This window comes from Mesoplodon bidens (genome assembly GCF_964165515.1).
Source record: "Mesoplodon bidens genome assembly, chromosome: 17".
In the NCBI taxonomy this organism is placed as follows: Eukaryota; Metazoa; Chordata; class Mammalia; order Artiodactyla; family Ziphiidae; genus Mesoplodon; species Mesoplodon bidens.
Window position 1 is genome coordinate 5362518 of NC_138174.1, and position 14652 is coordinate 5377169.

General features: G+C 54.7%; 1 protein-coding gene across 1 annotated transcript; it reads left to right on the forward strand.

Annotated features, from left to right (window-relative positions):
- Positions 1–10031: 10031 nt before the first annotated feature.
- GSX1 (GS homeobox 1) lies at positions 10032–11286 on the forward strand (the record flags this gene model as incomplete). Its single annotated transcript, XM_081214665.1, has 2 exons — positions 10032–10443; positions 10907–11286. 2 exons carry the CDS (start codon positions 10032–10034, stop codon positions 11284–11286), a joined length of 792 nt encoding a protein of 263 aa, XP_081070791.1.
- Positions 11287–14652: the final 3366 nt, after the last annotated feature.

Consider the following 14652-nt stretch of genomic DNA (forward strand, 5'->3'; position numbering starts at 1 on the left):
AGCAAATGCCTAGCCCCAGGTCACAGCTATGACTGAGTTTTGAGCTCAGCTGTGCCTGTGACAGCCTCCTGACTTTCCTCTTTCTTGACTGTGGCAGGCGAGTTAGATGTTATTGAATTTCCTGAAGGCCCAGCCTGGAGTCTATTTCCCCATTACTTCCAAGAGTTCTTTAAGCACTAAATTTCCTGCATTAAATCCTTCCTTTACTGCTTAAAAGGGCTGGAATGGTTTCTGTTTCTGGTACTAACTCAAATAAGTACAGACTAAACCTCACTGTTCACCAAAGCTCCTATGCCTCTGACGAGAGACTTCTGATGATGCTGAAGGTGGTGATGATGATGGTGGTGGTGGTGATAACAATTAGTAAAGGAAAAGAAAGAGAGTGGAGAAAGGAAGAATAAAGCAGGGACAAGAGGGGGGTGAAAACTCTTCATTATTTTTCTCCTCTTCCATCAAAATATCATATATTCTCCAAAAAGAAAGCTTTTTGAGTCTTTATCTACTACAAGTATGGAAAGGAGAAGCAAGCATACTTGTTACTGGAACCCCAGCCTCACCAATTAGAGCTCTTGTTTTGTTTTGTTTTTTTCAAATTACATTTTCCCCGAATTTCTCTGTGATGCAAGAGAGTTTTCCCAGCCACGCTCACATGGGCTGGTCACATCTTGGCTGGATCAGGGCGAAGCCTGATCTCAGGGCCATGTGCAACAGTCACAAAGCTGTTTTCATACCTGCACCGCATCTCACAGGGGATGGAGAGTAAGGAAACATTCATGTCTTTAGCCTAAGTCATGGCCTAGGGGTTCTTCCTGGAATGGGGGTTCTGGCTGGCTCAGTCACTCCCAATAAGCTCTTTTGTTCAGTGTCTGGGACCCTCTACCCTGATCTGTTCTCTAATCGTGACCCAAAATGTCCATCCCCGTCCTGTGTAGGAACTTCTGGAAGGGCATCTCTCAGAACTGCCTTATGATTTCTCCATGCTGCACGGTGCTATTCTGCTCAGGGTCTGGCAGGGGACACACCCTTCCTATGCAATGCAGGTGGCTGGGTTCTGGAATTTGCATAAAATTGCTCACGTGATCTGTGCATATGATAATAGCTAACGTTTACTGAGTACGTGCTATGTGACAGATGCAGTATTAAATGCTCTAGGGGTCTTTTAACCCATTTCAATCTCCCAACAATTCTGTGACGCCCCATACTTTACACATGTGGCAACAGAGGCTCAGAGAATTCATCAACTCACCTAGATCACAACCAGGGTGTCTTCAGAGGCCTCTCTCTTACACCTATGTTATCCTGCATAAAGCAGGAACCTAATGAATATTTGTTCAATGGAGTAGAACCAATGTGGCCGAAATTACTGATTTCCCCCATTATCCATTCTTTCCTTCATCTTAGTAATAACCACCCACTATCATCCAAGATTTTAGCTGAGTCCCTGCCTACTTGGCCAGTTACTTCTCTATGCCTCAGTGTCTACACTTGTGGAATAGAAATTAGTACCGGTCTCATGTGTTTCTCAAGTGTATGAACTCCCAGTCAAGTAGGTTACTAACCCCGAACCATCCCAAACCATAATAGCTGACCAATAAAATTCGTATTTTAAATTTCCAACTTGTAGTTCATTTTATTGACTAAATAAATTAGTACATGTGCCAGGCACATAGTAAGTCAAATTCTGGCCAATTGATTTAATTAAACTCAATGCCATTCTATAAATCCATCTCAACAAAGGATTAAGAAGCTCCAGAGAAAGCTTGACCCTTCGGACTCTGTCATGAAATAGAATTACAACATATTTTAACAATAACTGAACTACTGATTAGGAATATAAAATCTATATTTTATTAGTCACATACTATACTTTGGGGTAGTTTTTGGTTAGTAATCTATTTGACTTGATTTTTAAATACTTGAGAAATTATCCTCTCATAAACCAACTGCCACCTAAAGAAATGTTCACAGGGGAGCATCCTTTTCCACCATCGTGGTGCTTGTGTTAAACAAATCAACAGCCCCTCCCTCTGAAGCCAGCTCGATGAAGCTATTTCCCACAGAACTCAGTCCTGCTAACGTTTGCACCCATCAGAGAATCAAGAAATGAAGAAAAGGACATGGGAGAGTTGGGATGGATAATCTAAGAAGCTGCCCCATTACTGATACCTTTGGTTGGGGTGAGGACAAGTAAGGCAGTATCTGTACCCCATACAGGGGCCACGTGCATTATGAATTGGAGTATGTGCCACAGTTCAGTTGTGGCAGTGACATTCCTACAAGGTCAAGAGACTTACTTACAAGGTCCTAAGATAAGACAGTAAATTGGAGAGACACTCAGGTTGTTCCCAATTTGTGCTTTGATCCTTAATGAGTAACAAAAGCTTATGGAAGTGTTTGTGTCTGCTGCACAAAGTCGACAAGATAGAAGCGGTATTGGGCTTCCCTGGTGGCACAGTGGTTGCGAGTCCACCTGCCGATGCAGGGGACACGGGTTTGTGCCCCAGTCTGGGAAGATCCCACATGCCGCGGAGCTGCTGGGCCCGTGAGCCATGGCCGCTGAGCCTGCGCGTCCGGAGCCTGTGCCCCGCAACGGGAGAGGCCACAACAGTGAGAGGCCTGCGTACCGCAAAAAAAAAAAAAAGATAGAAGCGGTATCTTCTTGCTATCCCAGGATAGAACCAGCTAGGCTTAGCTCTAAGGCATCTGCTGATAGGAACTGCCCCATGGTATCAGCCGCCACTTAATAGCTGGAGAAGGAAAAGAAAGTGACTTTTCTTAGGGATTCAGTTTATTCACAAACTCTACATTGTTAGCTGGCAACAGGACTTTCTCTGAGGCCCAGAGCCCACGCAGAGCAGATCCACTAATAAACAATTCTCTGTGGAGCCTAACTTTCATTTTCTTTCTTTTCACAAGGGCCTGCCGTACTGGAGACATTAGCCGGGCACTCCAAAACGACACAGAGATCTGTACAGTTACAGTTACTCAAGTAGTGATGACAGATGCGACGTTCTTTGTAGGAATGAAGAACCGGGGTGCTGGAGGGTGAGGAACACTAGCCAACTGGTGAGGACGTTCTCCTTTGGAATCACATGTGACTGCAAGACAGCACGGCCCCAGAAGCCACTGGTGGTCCATCAGGGGTGGGAATACCCAGCTCCCTGCCAGGGGTAAGAGCGTCACTGCGAAAACCCTAGAGCAGCTCCCGCAAGGATCAAGGTCTCCAGCACCCCTCCTTTCCTGGGAACCCCTCCCCTCCTCCCACCCCTTCCTCTCTCCCAAAATGTAATGAGCGCACGGCCAGCATCCATCACCCGCTCACCGTGCCTCTGAGACACTGCTAGCCAAGTACTTTGCTGAACAAGACGGGAGCTTGGCTGTGTTGGCTGGGGTTTGGGGTGATGGCCACAGAGTCCCCAGGACCTTTTAAATCAGTCTCCTCTGCTCTGTGTGACACACCACAGAATGTCAGCTGTAAACAAGTTCTCTGCTCTCTCCCTTGCAGTGGCTTATCTTTGCTTTCTTGGGTGTTTTTGAGCCAAAGGCTTTCCGAGAATGGGAGGTTGGAAGGGCGGGTGTCTTCTGGGTTTGCTCTGGTAAAAATGGGGAAAGAGGAGGGTGTGTGGAGGCAACTGAGCAGCAGAAGGGCTCCACCCTCAGTGGGTTTATTGCTTTATGCTGCCACCTGGCTGATCACGGAGCTGCGGGCTCCTGCTGGCAGAGAAAGGAAGACACACAGGAAAGAAACATCTACACCGGAAGGTCTCAAAGCCAAGTTTCCTGATGGGCGTGTGACTCCAGGCCACAGACAATCGAGTCCAGCTTCGTGACTCAGGAGTCACTGTCGTCCCCAGAGGGGGACGGGGGCTGATGCTAAAGGCCATGCTTAAAGGTAAGGGGTCCGTTCATCCACGGAAAACTACTTGAGGTGACACTGGTTCTGCCTGTTTCAAACCCTCCATGTTTTCTTCGTCTTAAAATCTGCAAACACTTCCTACTGAAATCCTTAGTAAGACATTCCATGCTCACCTTCCAGGTCCCTGAGTAGGAGAATACCCTCCTTCCCACAGAAATCATCTTTGCTTCCATTGATGTCAAGGGGGAAGAGAAAAGGAAAAGGTTTAGCGTGAATTACTTGGGCCGGGCAATCCATGCCAAGAGAGGGCCTCACTAAGCATTCCTGCAGCCTGTCGCTCGGGAAGGAGAACACAGCTCACATTTACTGACTGTCTTGGACAGCGTGCTTAGGGCTTTACGAGGCATGAGGGCTACACAGTGGTCCTGGGGCAAGATGTGGAAGAAGACAGCCAATCTATCCCAGGCTGAGCGTGTGGATAAGGAAAAAACTCTCTGGAGGGGAAGCACAGGGCGGGTGTCAGTGTAGGTGCCAGCTAACAGACTGGCCTGTGGGTACTTGTAAGGCAGCCCAGGAAGGCCTTCCAGAAAATCATATGGGAGAAGGAGGCCAAAGGCCCCACAAGGTTCAAATAGAAGCTCTGATTATTGGTATAAATTGCCTTCACCTGCACCCACTGACCGGAAAGCCTGGTAGCATTCAGGATACACGTACATCATCTTTAATCCTTACAAGGAAGGTGAGTATCATTCTCATTCTACTATAAGAAAGCTAAAGCACCAGGAGCTTCTGAAATCTTGTGATGCTCGTCAAGATGCAGCTGTGATACACTGAATAGGTGCAAAGAAAGGATAGCTCCTTTACTGCCATTAGCACCCACATTAAACATTTATTCAATATATCTAACGTGCCAAGTGCTGTGACAAGGGTTGGTGACACCAGTATTAAGTCTATCCCTGCCCTGATGGCCTTGTAGGGTAGTTGGGAAAAAAACAAGAGGACCTCCAGCTGCTATGACATGATTCCCACTGATTCCTTCATTTGGCTTGATTCTTATCATTTTATTTATTTCATTTTATTTACAAACATTTGTCTTCCACTCACAAACAATGAGTAGAGCAGCTCCTTGATCTTCAGGGACCCTGGTTCTTGCCATCTTTCTGCTCTGTTATTCCCAGCATGAAGCTTCTATCTTAAGGATTATTTCCTGGTCTAAGATGGATGCTGAAAATTCTTCTCTGACTTTCAAGGAGCCGTCCTTTCACTGGTCTCTTTAAATGTGGCTGTTCCCAGGAATACATCTACAATCTCATTTTTTATCTATGCCCCCCCACCCCCAAGCTCTTCCATCCTAAGACTAAAGCTACCATTTTTCTATATGTAAGTCCCAAATCTCTCTTTCCATCTCTAATCTCTCTACCCAGCTTTAGACTCACATTTTCACCATGGGACATCAGCAGAAGCCGCCGAGGTTAAGGATGAAAATGCAGCACGGCCAAATATGACATCATGTTGCAGCTTCATGAGCAAAAGTGGGCCCTGCTCTGAAGATCCCTGTCTCTGCCTGTGGCATCACCACCCTCCCATCCCCTTGGACCAAGTGGCCATGGGTGTGTGTGACTTCCTCTCTCATGCCCTTCCCCCCCACACACACACCCACCCTACTTGATCTTACCCATTCCCCCTTCAACTTCTTTCCTGACCCCGCCCCAGCTCAGGTGGTCATTATCCATCACTTGAAGGGATACAATTTTCTCCTTGTTTGTTTCCCTCCCTCTGTTCATTCAATAGTTCAGTAAACATTCAGTTGCAAGCCCACTCTGTTGACCCTGCTCCGGCTTTTCTCTGTCCCCATCAACAGGACCTCCTACTACTGACAGTTATATGTCTCAAGTTCAGATCTGACTCTGTGGCTACCCCTGCTTAAAGTTTTCTGAGTAGGATCAAGTACAGAGCTGTTAGCGTGGCCCTTCACGGCTTGGCCTCCACTTCCATATCACGCCTGTGTCCAGGCACCTCCCCTCCCCCCTGTAGTGGGCGCCCCCCACCCCTGCCTCCCAGATGCCCTCATCGTTCCTCGGTAGGTCAGGCGCTCTCCGGCCCCCCTGCTCCACTGAGCAGGATGCTCACTCCTGGCAGAGTGGCCTGAGTCACCACAGGCCTAGTCAAGGGAGCAGCCCCTCCCTCACCCGTGAGGATTCCCACTCCATTGCCTTCAGCCAGAAAGCACAGAAACGGTCACTGATAATTCCAGAGCACACCCCACATCTCCCTCTAACCAATCTTTTCTCCTATACACCATGACAAACCCAGAGGACACCCCTAGCCTTGAGCTACCTATGGGTTCATCCAACTTCTCCAAAGCCGGACACTAGATTGCCTTGAATGGGAACACCTTGCCTCTAGGAAGCCATGTTGCCTCCAGATTTGCCATTTACTCAACAAATTCATTGAGCTCCTGTCTGTTTGAGCCCGGGGGAGGGTGTGGTGGCTGGGAGAGGGTCAGACAGTCCCTGCAGGTCAGTTGCCCCTGCCATGCTCCTAAGTGTCTAGGTGTACTAAGCAGGCAGACCAGGACCTCTTCCTCCCCACCCTACCTCCTGAGTCAGGCCACTTCCATTCATTTTTTTATCCAGCAAATATAGGCTGAGTATGTACTATGTGCCAGTAACCGTCCTGAGTTGGGAAACAGTAATGCACAAGATAGACAAACAGGCTAGTCCTCAGTGGGGCGTACATTTCAGCGGGGAGGGGGGCGTAGGGAGCATAAAAGCTGAGGCGTGAAGGACACAGAGTTGGAAGGTGTTTATAAAGCAAGGAGCCCTGTGGGGAGGGCTGGGGAAAGAGGGGTGATATTTTTAAGTAGGGTCGTTGGCCTTCCTGAGAAGGAAGATGACATTTGAAGAAATATGCGAATGAGATAAGGGAACAAGGACCCTCCCCAGCCCACCCCCAATTTGTGCAGTTTTTGCTGCAAATATATTAGAGCTGCATTTCCAGGAGAAAAATGGCGTGTTCTCCATACCAACAGGAGAGGAGGTAGGCTGAAGAAGAAAAGACCGGGACAACAGAAAGTTATTCCGTGTTGAACTGTCCCTGACGGACACTTGAAAACCAGCTCGGGGGCAGAACAGGGCCCACCAGGCCGAGGGGCTCGCCCGGGCGCCTGTCCCGGGCGGTCAGGCTAATCCCGCCGCCTCCCTCCCAGCCCTGCACCGCCCTGGGGGCGTTTGCTCGTGCGAGGAAAGTTCTAACCCCTCAGAAGCCAGCCCTGGGAGGCTCCGCGAACTGGAAAGCCGCGCGGCCGCCCGCGTGCACCCGGGGAAGGGGGACCCCCGACCCCCAGCCCGGCTCCGAGGGCAGCGGCCAGAAGCCAGGCGGCGGCAGAGGCCTCGGGCCCGAAGGGCACTGGGCACCCTCTCCGGGCCGCACCCAGCCCTTCGGTTCCTGCCCGGCCCGCAGAGCTGGCCTTCTGGGGGCGGGGGCGGGCGCAGAACTTTTTTCCTGAAATTATCCAACTCCTGGGGCGCAGCCGGCGGCCCAGGACCGCCGAGCAGGGAGCCCCCTTTCCGGCCACAAGCCGCCCGACTTAGAGATTGAGGATGAAGTGTGCGCTCTTTCCAGCCTTCCCCGAAACCCCCTCAGGGATGCTGTTTTGCTTGGGCCCGGGTCTCTCCCGCGCCGAGTTGCACACAAACCGTTTAAACATTTCAGCACAAAACCCAATCCATTGTGGGCCGCACATTAAAAAGTGTTATTCGCTTTGAAGTTTTTGTCTAATGGCTCTAAACTGAAAGAAAATGTTTTCCTATTACTTAATTCAATCATAGCGAAGAGACTTGGTAAAAAGCCCACGGATTTCGCCCCGAAGTGGGACTGAGTTCCCTTTGTGTTTGCTCATCCTCGGCTGTCGCACACTTTAATTCGCCTCTCTTTATCTGGCATTCAAAACTGTCTTCAATGACATTCAATAAGGTCCAGAGGCTGGAGGGAAAAAAAAAAACTGGTTATTTTCCCCCCTAGATATTCTTTCCCAGTAGCTTTGGCCTTTTTGCTCGAATTCAGGGACTCTTAACCCCTTCTGCCCCAGCTGCGGGCTTCGGCTCCCTGGAGAGCTCTGCACTGACCCTTTACGGCCGCCTCTGTCACCCTGCGGGTCCTGCCTGCACCCTGCGCCTCTCCCACCTGCCTCTGCCCAACAGGGAGCCCCTCTCCCGGCCTTGGTCCCGCTCTGGGCCCAGTCTCCGGGGTCCAGGCCAGCCCACCTTTCCCAGAGAGCAATTAGAACCGCCATTAAGCTACACTGATACACCCTGGCTTGTTGGCAAACACCCACTTAGAACGGGGAGCCTTGGGGAGGAGACCTTGGCGTTGAGGGCAGCAGTGGACCCCACCAGCCCCCCAGGGCAAAACAATCAAGGAAGCATTGATCCCTGCTAGATGACAGGCCCTCCATCCAGGTTATTTTCCCCACTGCCCCTCTCTCTTTTATGGAATCCGTTATTTTCTCTGACATAAATTCTCTTTGCTTTTTAATCAGCTATAATTTGTTGCTGTTGTTATTGCAGAGAGATGTCATCAATGATGAAAAGCCGTGCAAATGCTTCGATTTGGGGCCATCTTATTCCTGTGCACTGATTCCCCCGGCCGGAAAGCTTCCCCCTCCATCTCTCACAATTCCTTTCAGGGCTCAGAGCAGGTGACTGCAGTGACTTGGTTCCAATAAAATCGAAAGTAAACGTCTTCCTTGAAAAGTCTCAGGCTGTACATTCAAAATGTTTATGCTAATTTCCCATTGTATGGAAAAAGCTCCTGCACGAAGCAGCTTTGAGCCCAGAGGACGATTTTAAAAGCTGAAGCTGTGTACACAAGGCCAGGCGTTTGAAGTTGTTTAACCATTGTGTGACCAGAAAGAAGAGAGTGACACGACAGGAGCAGGTCTTGGGGAGAGGGGAGCTCCGCCCGGGTGGGCGAAGGCAGCAGAAGCTGGGAATACAACTGCCCCTCGCACCGCTCCTCCAGGGTGCACTTCGGGAAGGCGGTGATATCCGAGCGCGCCCGCGGGTCTGTTGGGGTGTGCGTCGGCGGAGAGCGCGCCCACGCTCTCCACGTCTGGTGGGGTGTGAGTGAGATATACATCTTCGCCGGCCAGTCTTGCCTCCCATTCCCTGTCTCTCTGTCCGCGATTTTCAGCGGGCGACTTCCTTTTTACATCCACGGCCACGTCGTTGACTAGCATCTCCCGAACAAAGACTGGGCGTTATAGGCAGCGTCAAAGTTAAGACTATTTGAGGAACTCAGAGAAAACAGGGACAGCGATGGGGCTAGTGCTGGATGAGAAACACCGAGCCCTTCTCCTCTCTGCCCAGCGGTGCCACTCCTGCAGGAGCCCTGGTCTTTCTGCTTCCGACACAGGAAGATGAGAGCGATTCCACAGGTGGAGATCGGAGGCCGGCTGTGGGGACGCTCGCGGGGTGCACAACGCCGAGCTGAGGAGACTAAGTGGAGGCAGCCTGATCTTGGGGGGCGAGGGAGAAATGAGAGAAGGAGGGGGACGGGGACCGAGTGCGCAGAGAAGATGGGGGTGTGCGCCCATGGGGATCTGTGGAGGCGAGGCATTGGGGGTGCAAAATCAATAAGATAAACGGGCCGATCGCCAATGCAAAGCCAAAGGGGAGTAAGGAATAAAGAGAAAGAAAAGAATATTAAATCGCAGGAGAATGAGAAAATAAACCCGCCAAGGGGAGAGGAGGGGGCGAGGGCGCCCGTTACGGCTTGGGTGGGGTTGACAAGAATGGAGTACATTATGCAGTTCATTTAGTTAACAAGTGAAATAATGAGGAAGCGTGCAGAGTGAATGCCAAGAGAAAAGGCACAAAAACCCTATTGAGAGGCCCCGGCCGCTCCTGGCGTAGCCCATCACATGGCAATAGTCCTATTTAAGCGGCGCCGCCGGCGCCTTTCAGCACCACTAGTGCTGGCCAGCACCCCGCGCTCTCTGGGCGGCGCCCGCGGCAGCAGCGGAGGCGCCTCCAGCCCCGGCTTCAGCGGCGCCTCCGGCCTCCCCGGAAGAGGCAGCTGCGCGCGGCCGCGGCCCGGGCAAGTGCGTGGTGAGCCCCGAGGTCCGCGGGGCGCCGGGAGCGGGCTGGCGGCGGGGCGACCGCGCACCGGGGCCATGCCGCGCTCCTTCCTCGTGGACTCGCTGGTGCTGCGCGAGGCCGGCGAGAAGAAGGCGCCGGAGGGCAGCCCGCCGCCGCTCTTCCCCTACGCGGTGCCGCCGCCGCACGCCCTGCACGGCCTCTCGCCCGGCGCCTGCCACGCGCGCAAGGCCGGGCTGCTGTGCGTGTGCCCGCTCTGCGTCACCGCCTCGCAGCTGCACGGGCCCCCCGGGCCGCCCGCGCTGCCTCTGCTCAAGGCGTCCTTCCCGTCCTTCGGCTCGCAATACTGCCACGCGCCCCTGGGCCGCCAGCACTCGGCCGTGTCGCCCGGGGTCGCTCACGGCCCCGCGGCCGCCGCGGCCGCCGCCGCGCTCTACCAGACCTCCTATCCGCTGCCCGACCCCAGGCAGTTCCACTGCATCTCCTTGGGTAAGGCGGGGAGTGGGGAGGTGGGGCCGGGGAGGAACGGGACCGGGCAGACGAAAGCTGACTAGGCGGGCATGGGGGATGAGGACCCTGGGCGTTCTGCGGGCGATGAGGGCCATTTCGGGCCCCCGAGTGGACACTCTGGGTGGCGTGCGGCTGGAGGGACGGGACAGGACACGGGGAGGGAGGGTGAAGGTCCAGGCCCTGGCGGGGGCTCCCAGGACGAAACGAGGGCCGGGGCTCAGGGCGCTCCAGAAGGGAGCGCGGGGGCCGCGTGACTCCGGGAGTACCTGGGTCCCGAGGCTTGGCGGGGAGGCGCCCGCGGTTACGCCGCTGCGCATTGTGTTCGGGGCAAAGAGGCGGGTGAGAGACCAAAGACCCGGGATTCTGACGGCCGCCTACCGGAGGATCGGGCCCACAGCGAAGGGTCTGATCGCTTCTGTGTCTGCACCCCTACCCACTCCAGACAACAGCTCGAACCAGCTGCCCAGCAGCAAGAGGATGCGCACGGCGTTCACCAGCGCGCAGCTGCTAGAGCTGGAGCGCGAGTTCGCCTCAAACATGTACCTGTCCCGCCTGCGCCGCATCGAGATCGCGACCTACCTGAATCTGTCCGAGAAGCAGGTGAAGATCTGGTTCCAGAACCGCCGGGTGAAGCACAAGAAGGAGGGCAAAGGCAGCAACCACCGCGGCGGCGGCGGGAGTGCGGGGGCCGGCGGGGGCGCACCGCAAGGCTGCAAGTGCGCGTCGCTCTCCTCAGCCAAGGGTTCCGAGGATGACGACGAATTGCCCATGTCTCCATCCTCATCGGGGAAGGACGACCGGGATCTCACGGTCACTCCCTAGGCGCACGCCTCCCCGGGTCGCCCATCCCAGACACTCCCCGCGGCTCCAAGACTGGTCCTGGGACGCAGCACTGTTTCCCAGGCACCCACTGCCAAATGGCGGCCACGCACGGATTTGGCACGGCTTTGCGGAGGCCCCCGGCCCTGGGAAGCGCCGAGAGCTTGGCACACCTGACCTTGCTATCCCTACCCCGGGGCCCGCGGCCGTCCAAAGCGGACTCCGAGCTGTGCGCACACTGCACGCGCGCGAGTCCTTCTCAGCCACGCAGCACAGAGGCCCGGCCCAGCGCCCTGCTGGCCGCCGGCGCCTCCCCGCCCGCCCTCTCTGGACTGGCTCAGGCTTCCTCGCTTCCTCCGCTCTCCTCCACCCTGGGTCAAGCTCGGCCTTTGACGCCTCGGGTGCCCATTCGCTCCCCCTCCCCCTTTTACGTCTTTCCCTCCCCACCTCTTTCCTGCGGTGATTTATCCACGCTCCCACCCCCCCAGACACATTTATGAACGTCTGGGTTTTGTTTTTCTTTTCCTTTCTCTTCCGCTCCTCGACGTCCAGTCGTCCCTCCATCAGACCTTGCTGTGCCCATGGCTCCTCTCCCACGAGCGAAATTGCCTCCCGTGGTATTCGTGTTGGGGAAACCGATTCACTTTGTTTCGGCGACGCTCTGCATTCCCCCAGAGGCCGGCTCTCTGCCTCTGACGACCCCTCTTCTCCCAGACCCCGGCCCTGCCCCAGCCTAGCTTGTAACTGTAAGGTCTCAGTAATACCAGAAGATATTTATTTATTTATTTATGTACAAAAGTTTAAATAAACTTTTTTTTTTCTTAGAAATCCACGTGGCTCGGGATCCCCAGCCAGGTTGGGGCTTCCTGCTGGGGCCGGGCGGGGCTGGGTGGCGGAGTCCAGCTCCGATCCTCACCTCGCAGCTCGTCAATCCCTCTGTGCACCCTCAGCCCCCGAGACTCCGCCTTCGGCGCCCACCGACCGGGTGCGCTCCCCGGCCTCCTGTCCGACTGGGGCAAGATGCACCTCTGCAGGAGAGAGCAGAGCCCTGTCCGAAGGGAAGGACGGGCGCTCCACGTGCTGTGCCTGTAGTCCTGACCCCTGCAGCGCCCCCGTCCCACCTGGGATCCGGCCACACCTCCAGCGCCCTTGGTTTGGCTGTCCTGACCGCCATCTCCAAGGTCAGCGACCACTCCCGCGCGAGCCCCTGAACTCAGTCCTTTGCTGAGCTCGGATGGATAACTTGTTATTGTTATCAATCTATTTATTTTAATCTATCGTATTTGTTAGGGACAAATTCCCAGCGAAATGGTGCGGCCTCCTCTTGGAAAGACCCGCTCGCTTTGCTTTAAGGCAATTTCCATTAGCGGGGTCCCCACTCCCAGACCGCTGGCCGCGATTTCGGGGACCCAGAAAGATCCGGTGCCGGGGTTCCCGCGAAGTGTCCTCCGTAGCCGGAGCAGGTGGCTCCGAGACGTTACGTTCTCACGGATTCTTGTTACAATCCCACAGCCCCCTACGATTTATAATCCACCCCCCAGCCCTCCTCTGGAGATACGCTGGGGGTTTTACTCGTACGTGGAGGAAGAGACGCAGGAGGTGCGCGGGTTCCGCGGAGGCGGAGGGCGCACGGCCACCGGAGTGGGTGTTTCTGCTGCTCAGGAAATCGGATACGTGAAACAGCGGATCCGGATTCTCACGACCTCCCCAAGCCCCCCATTCCACGTCCTAGGGGCCCGGGTCACTTCTTTTCCTGCCAGAAATCTCTCCGCCACACACACACACACACCCCACACACACACCCCACACACACACCCTGGGGAGCGCCTGACTCCGGACTCCGAGTATTTAGGCGGAGCAAACACACGTGTCCTTTCGGCGAGAAAGGCGCTCCAGTTGGGGTGGCTCAACACATGCGGGTCATTTGAGCGCGGGGTTCTCTCTCCAGTTCCGCTAGAATAAACGTGGGCGCGATCTGGCTCCCCATGGAGAGGCCACTCCTGGTTCCAACAGGAGCAGACGCATGGGTTGTGCCCCAGGCAGATGAAAGCCTGTCACGTGCGCCCTTGGTACCCTCCCTCTGACCCCCATCCCCATCATACTGAACCCCAGTCTCACGGGAGACCAGTTCTCCGCCCTCCCAGGAGGGGCCATTGTGCCAACACAAGACGAAGCCGAAGCCGGGGTGCTTTAAGGCACACCCTGAATAGAATACCAACGAATGTGTTATTATCAGTGATTCTGACGCTTTCCGAGTTTGGGGCGGCTAACCCGCTGCTCTAAGAGCCCTTCGGTAGTGAACGTTCGCATCCTTTAGCGCCAGCGCTACCCACCAGTGTACTTTTGAGGTTTGGGACCCGGCAGCAGCAAGGCCCCCAGGGGCCAGGTCCATGGTGGATCCGAAGGGCTCGCTTTGAGCCAGCATCTTTTCTGGATTATGGGGGTCGGGAGGTGCACCTGAGACAGGCTCTCGCTGTCTCTCGGTGACACACCCCCGGACCAGAAATGCAGTTTCGGAGATGGGCGCGAGCTGGAGAGGGCCGGGGTGGGGGGTGGTTGGCGTGGGGCGGGGGGAAGAGGTGCCTTACTGAGGGAGCCGGAAACTGGGCCTGGAGCCTTGTGAAGAGGTTGGACCCGCCCCCCACCCCACCCCCCCCGGCCATCTCAAGCTACCCCGGACTCCTTCAGTGTTGCCATCCTATGCAGTGGCCCCTCCTGTCCCAGCTGCTCGCAGAAGCCGCAGATCCACTGCTGCGCGCCGTGTCCACGCGGCTCCAGTTCTCCTGGGAGCGCGCTTTTCTCCCTCTCATCTTTCTCTACCCAAGACTTCACTCCCGTCCCGCTCCAGCTTTTTCGCTTTCTGGTGGGCTTTCCTGGTGAGCGTGGGAAAAAACGCAGCCTCCCTGCGGCGGTCCCAGCGGTTACCAAGGCGGTGACAAGAGGGCGACGCTGCGGAGCGTGGACGCGGCTGGGGCGCGCGGGGGCTCTCGGCATCCAGCCGCCGCCTGCAGGGGCGGCTACCGGCTTTTGAGTCCTAACACTCTCTAGTCCTCAGTCTGCAGTCTCTGTCGGTCCCGACCGACTCTGCTGCCTGGGTTGGGGCCAAGGCAGGAGCGTCTGCAGAAATGGAGCTTCTTATTTGGGGAGACAGAATTCAGTCTAACCACCCTATTTTGAGCTGGAATTTGGGATTTGCAAGGCAAATTGTGAAATTAAAATCAAACTGAGTTATCTTATCAGGAAGAAATTCCCTGGAAATTATCATTGAGTGTGACTAATCCACATACAGACCCCTGAGTTTATTTCAGGGACAGCATCTTTCTTTTCTCTGTGGTTTAGTGGCCAGGAGTTTGGATGCTAGAATCCAAG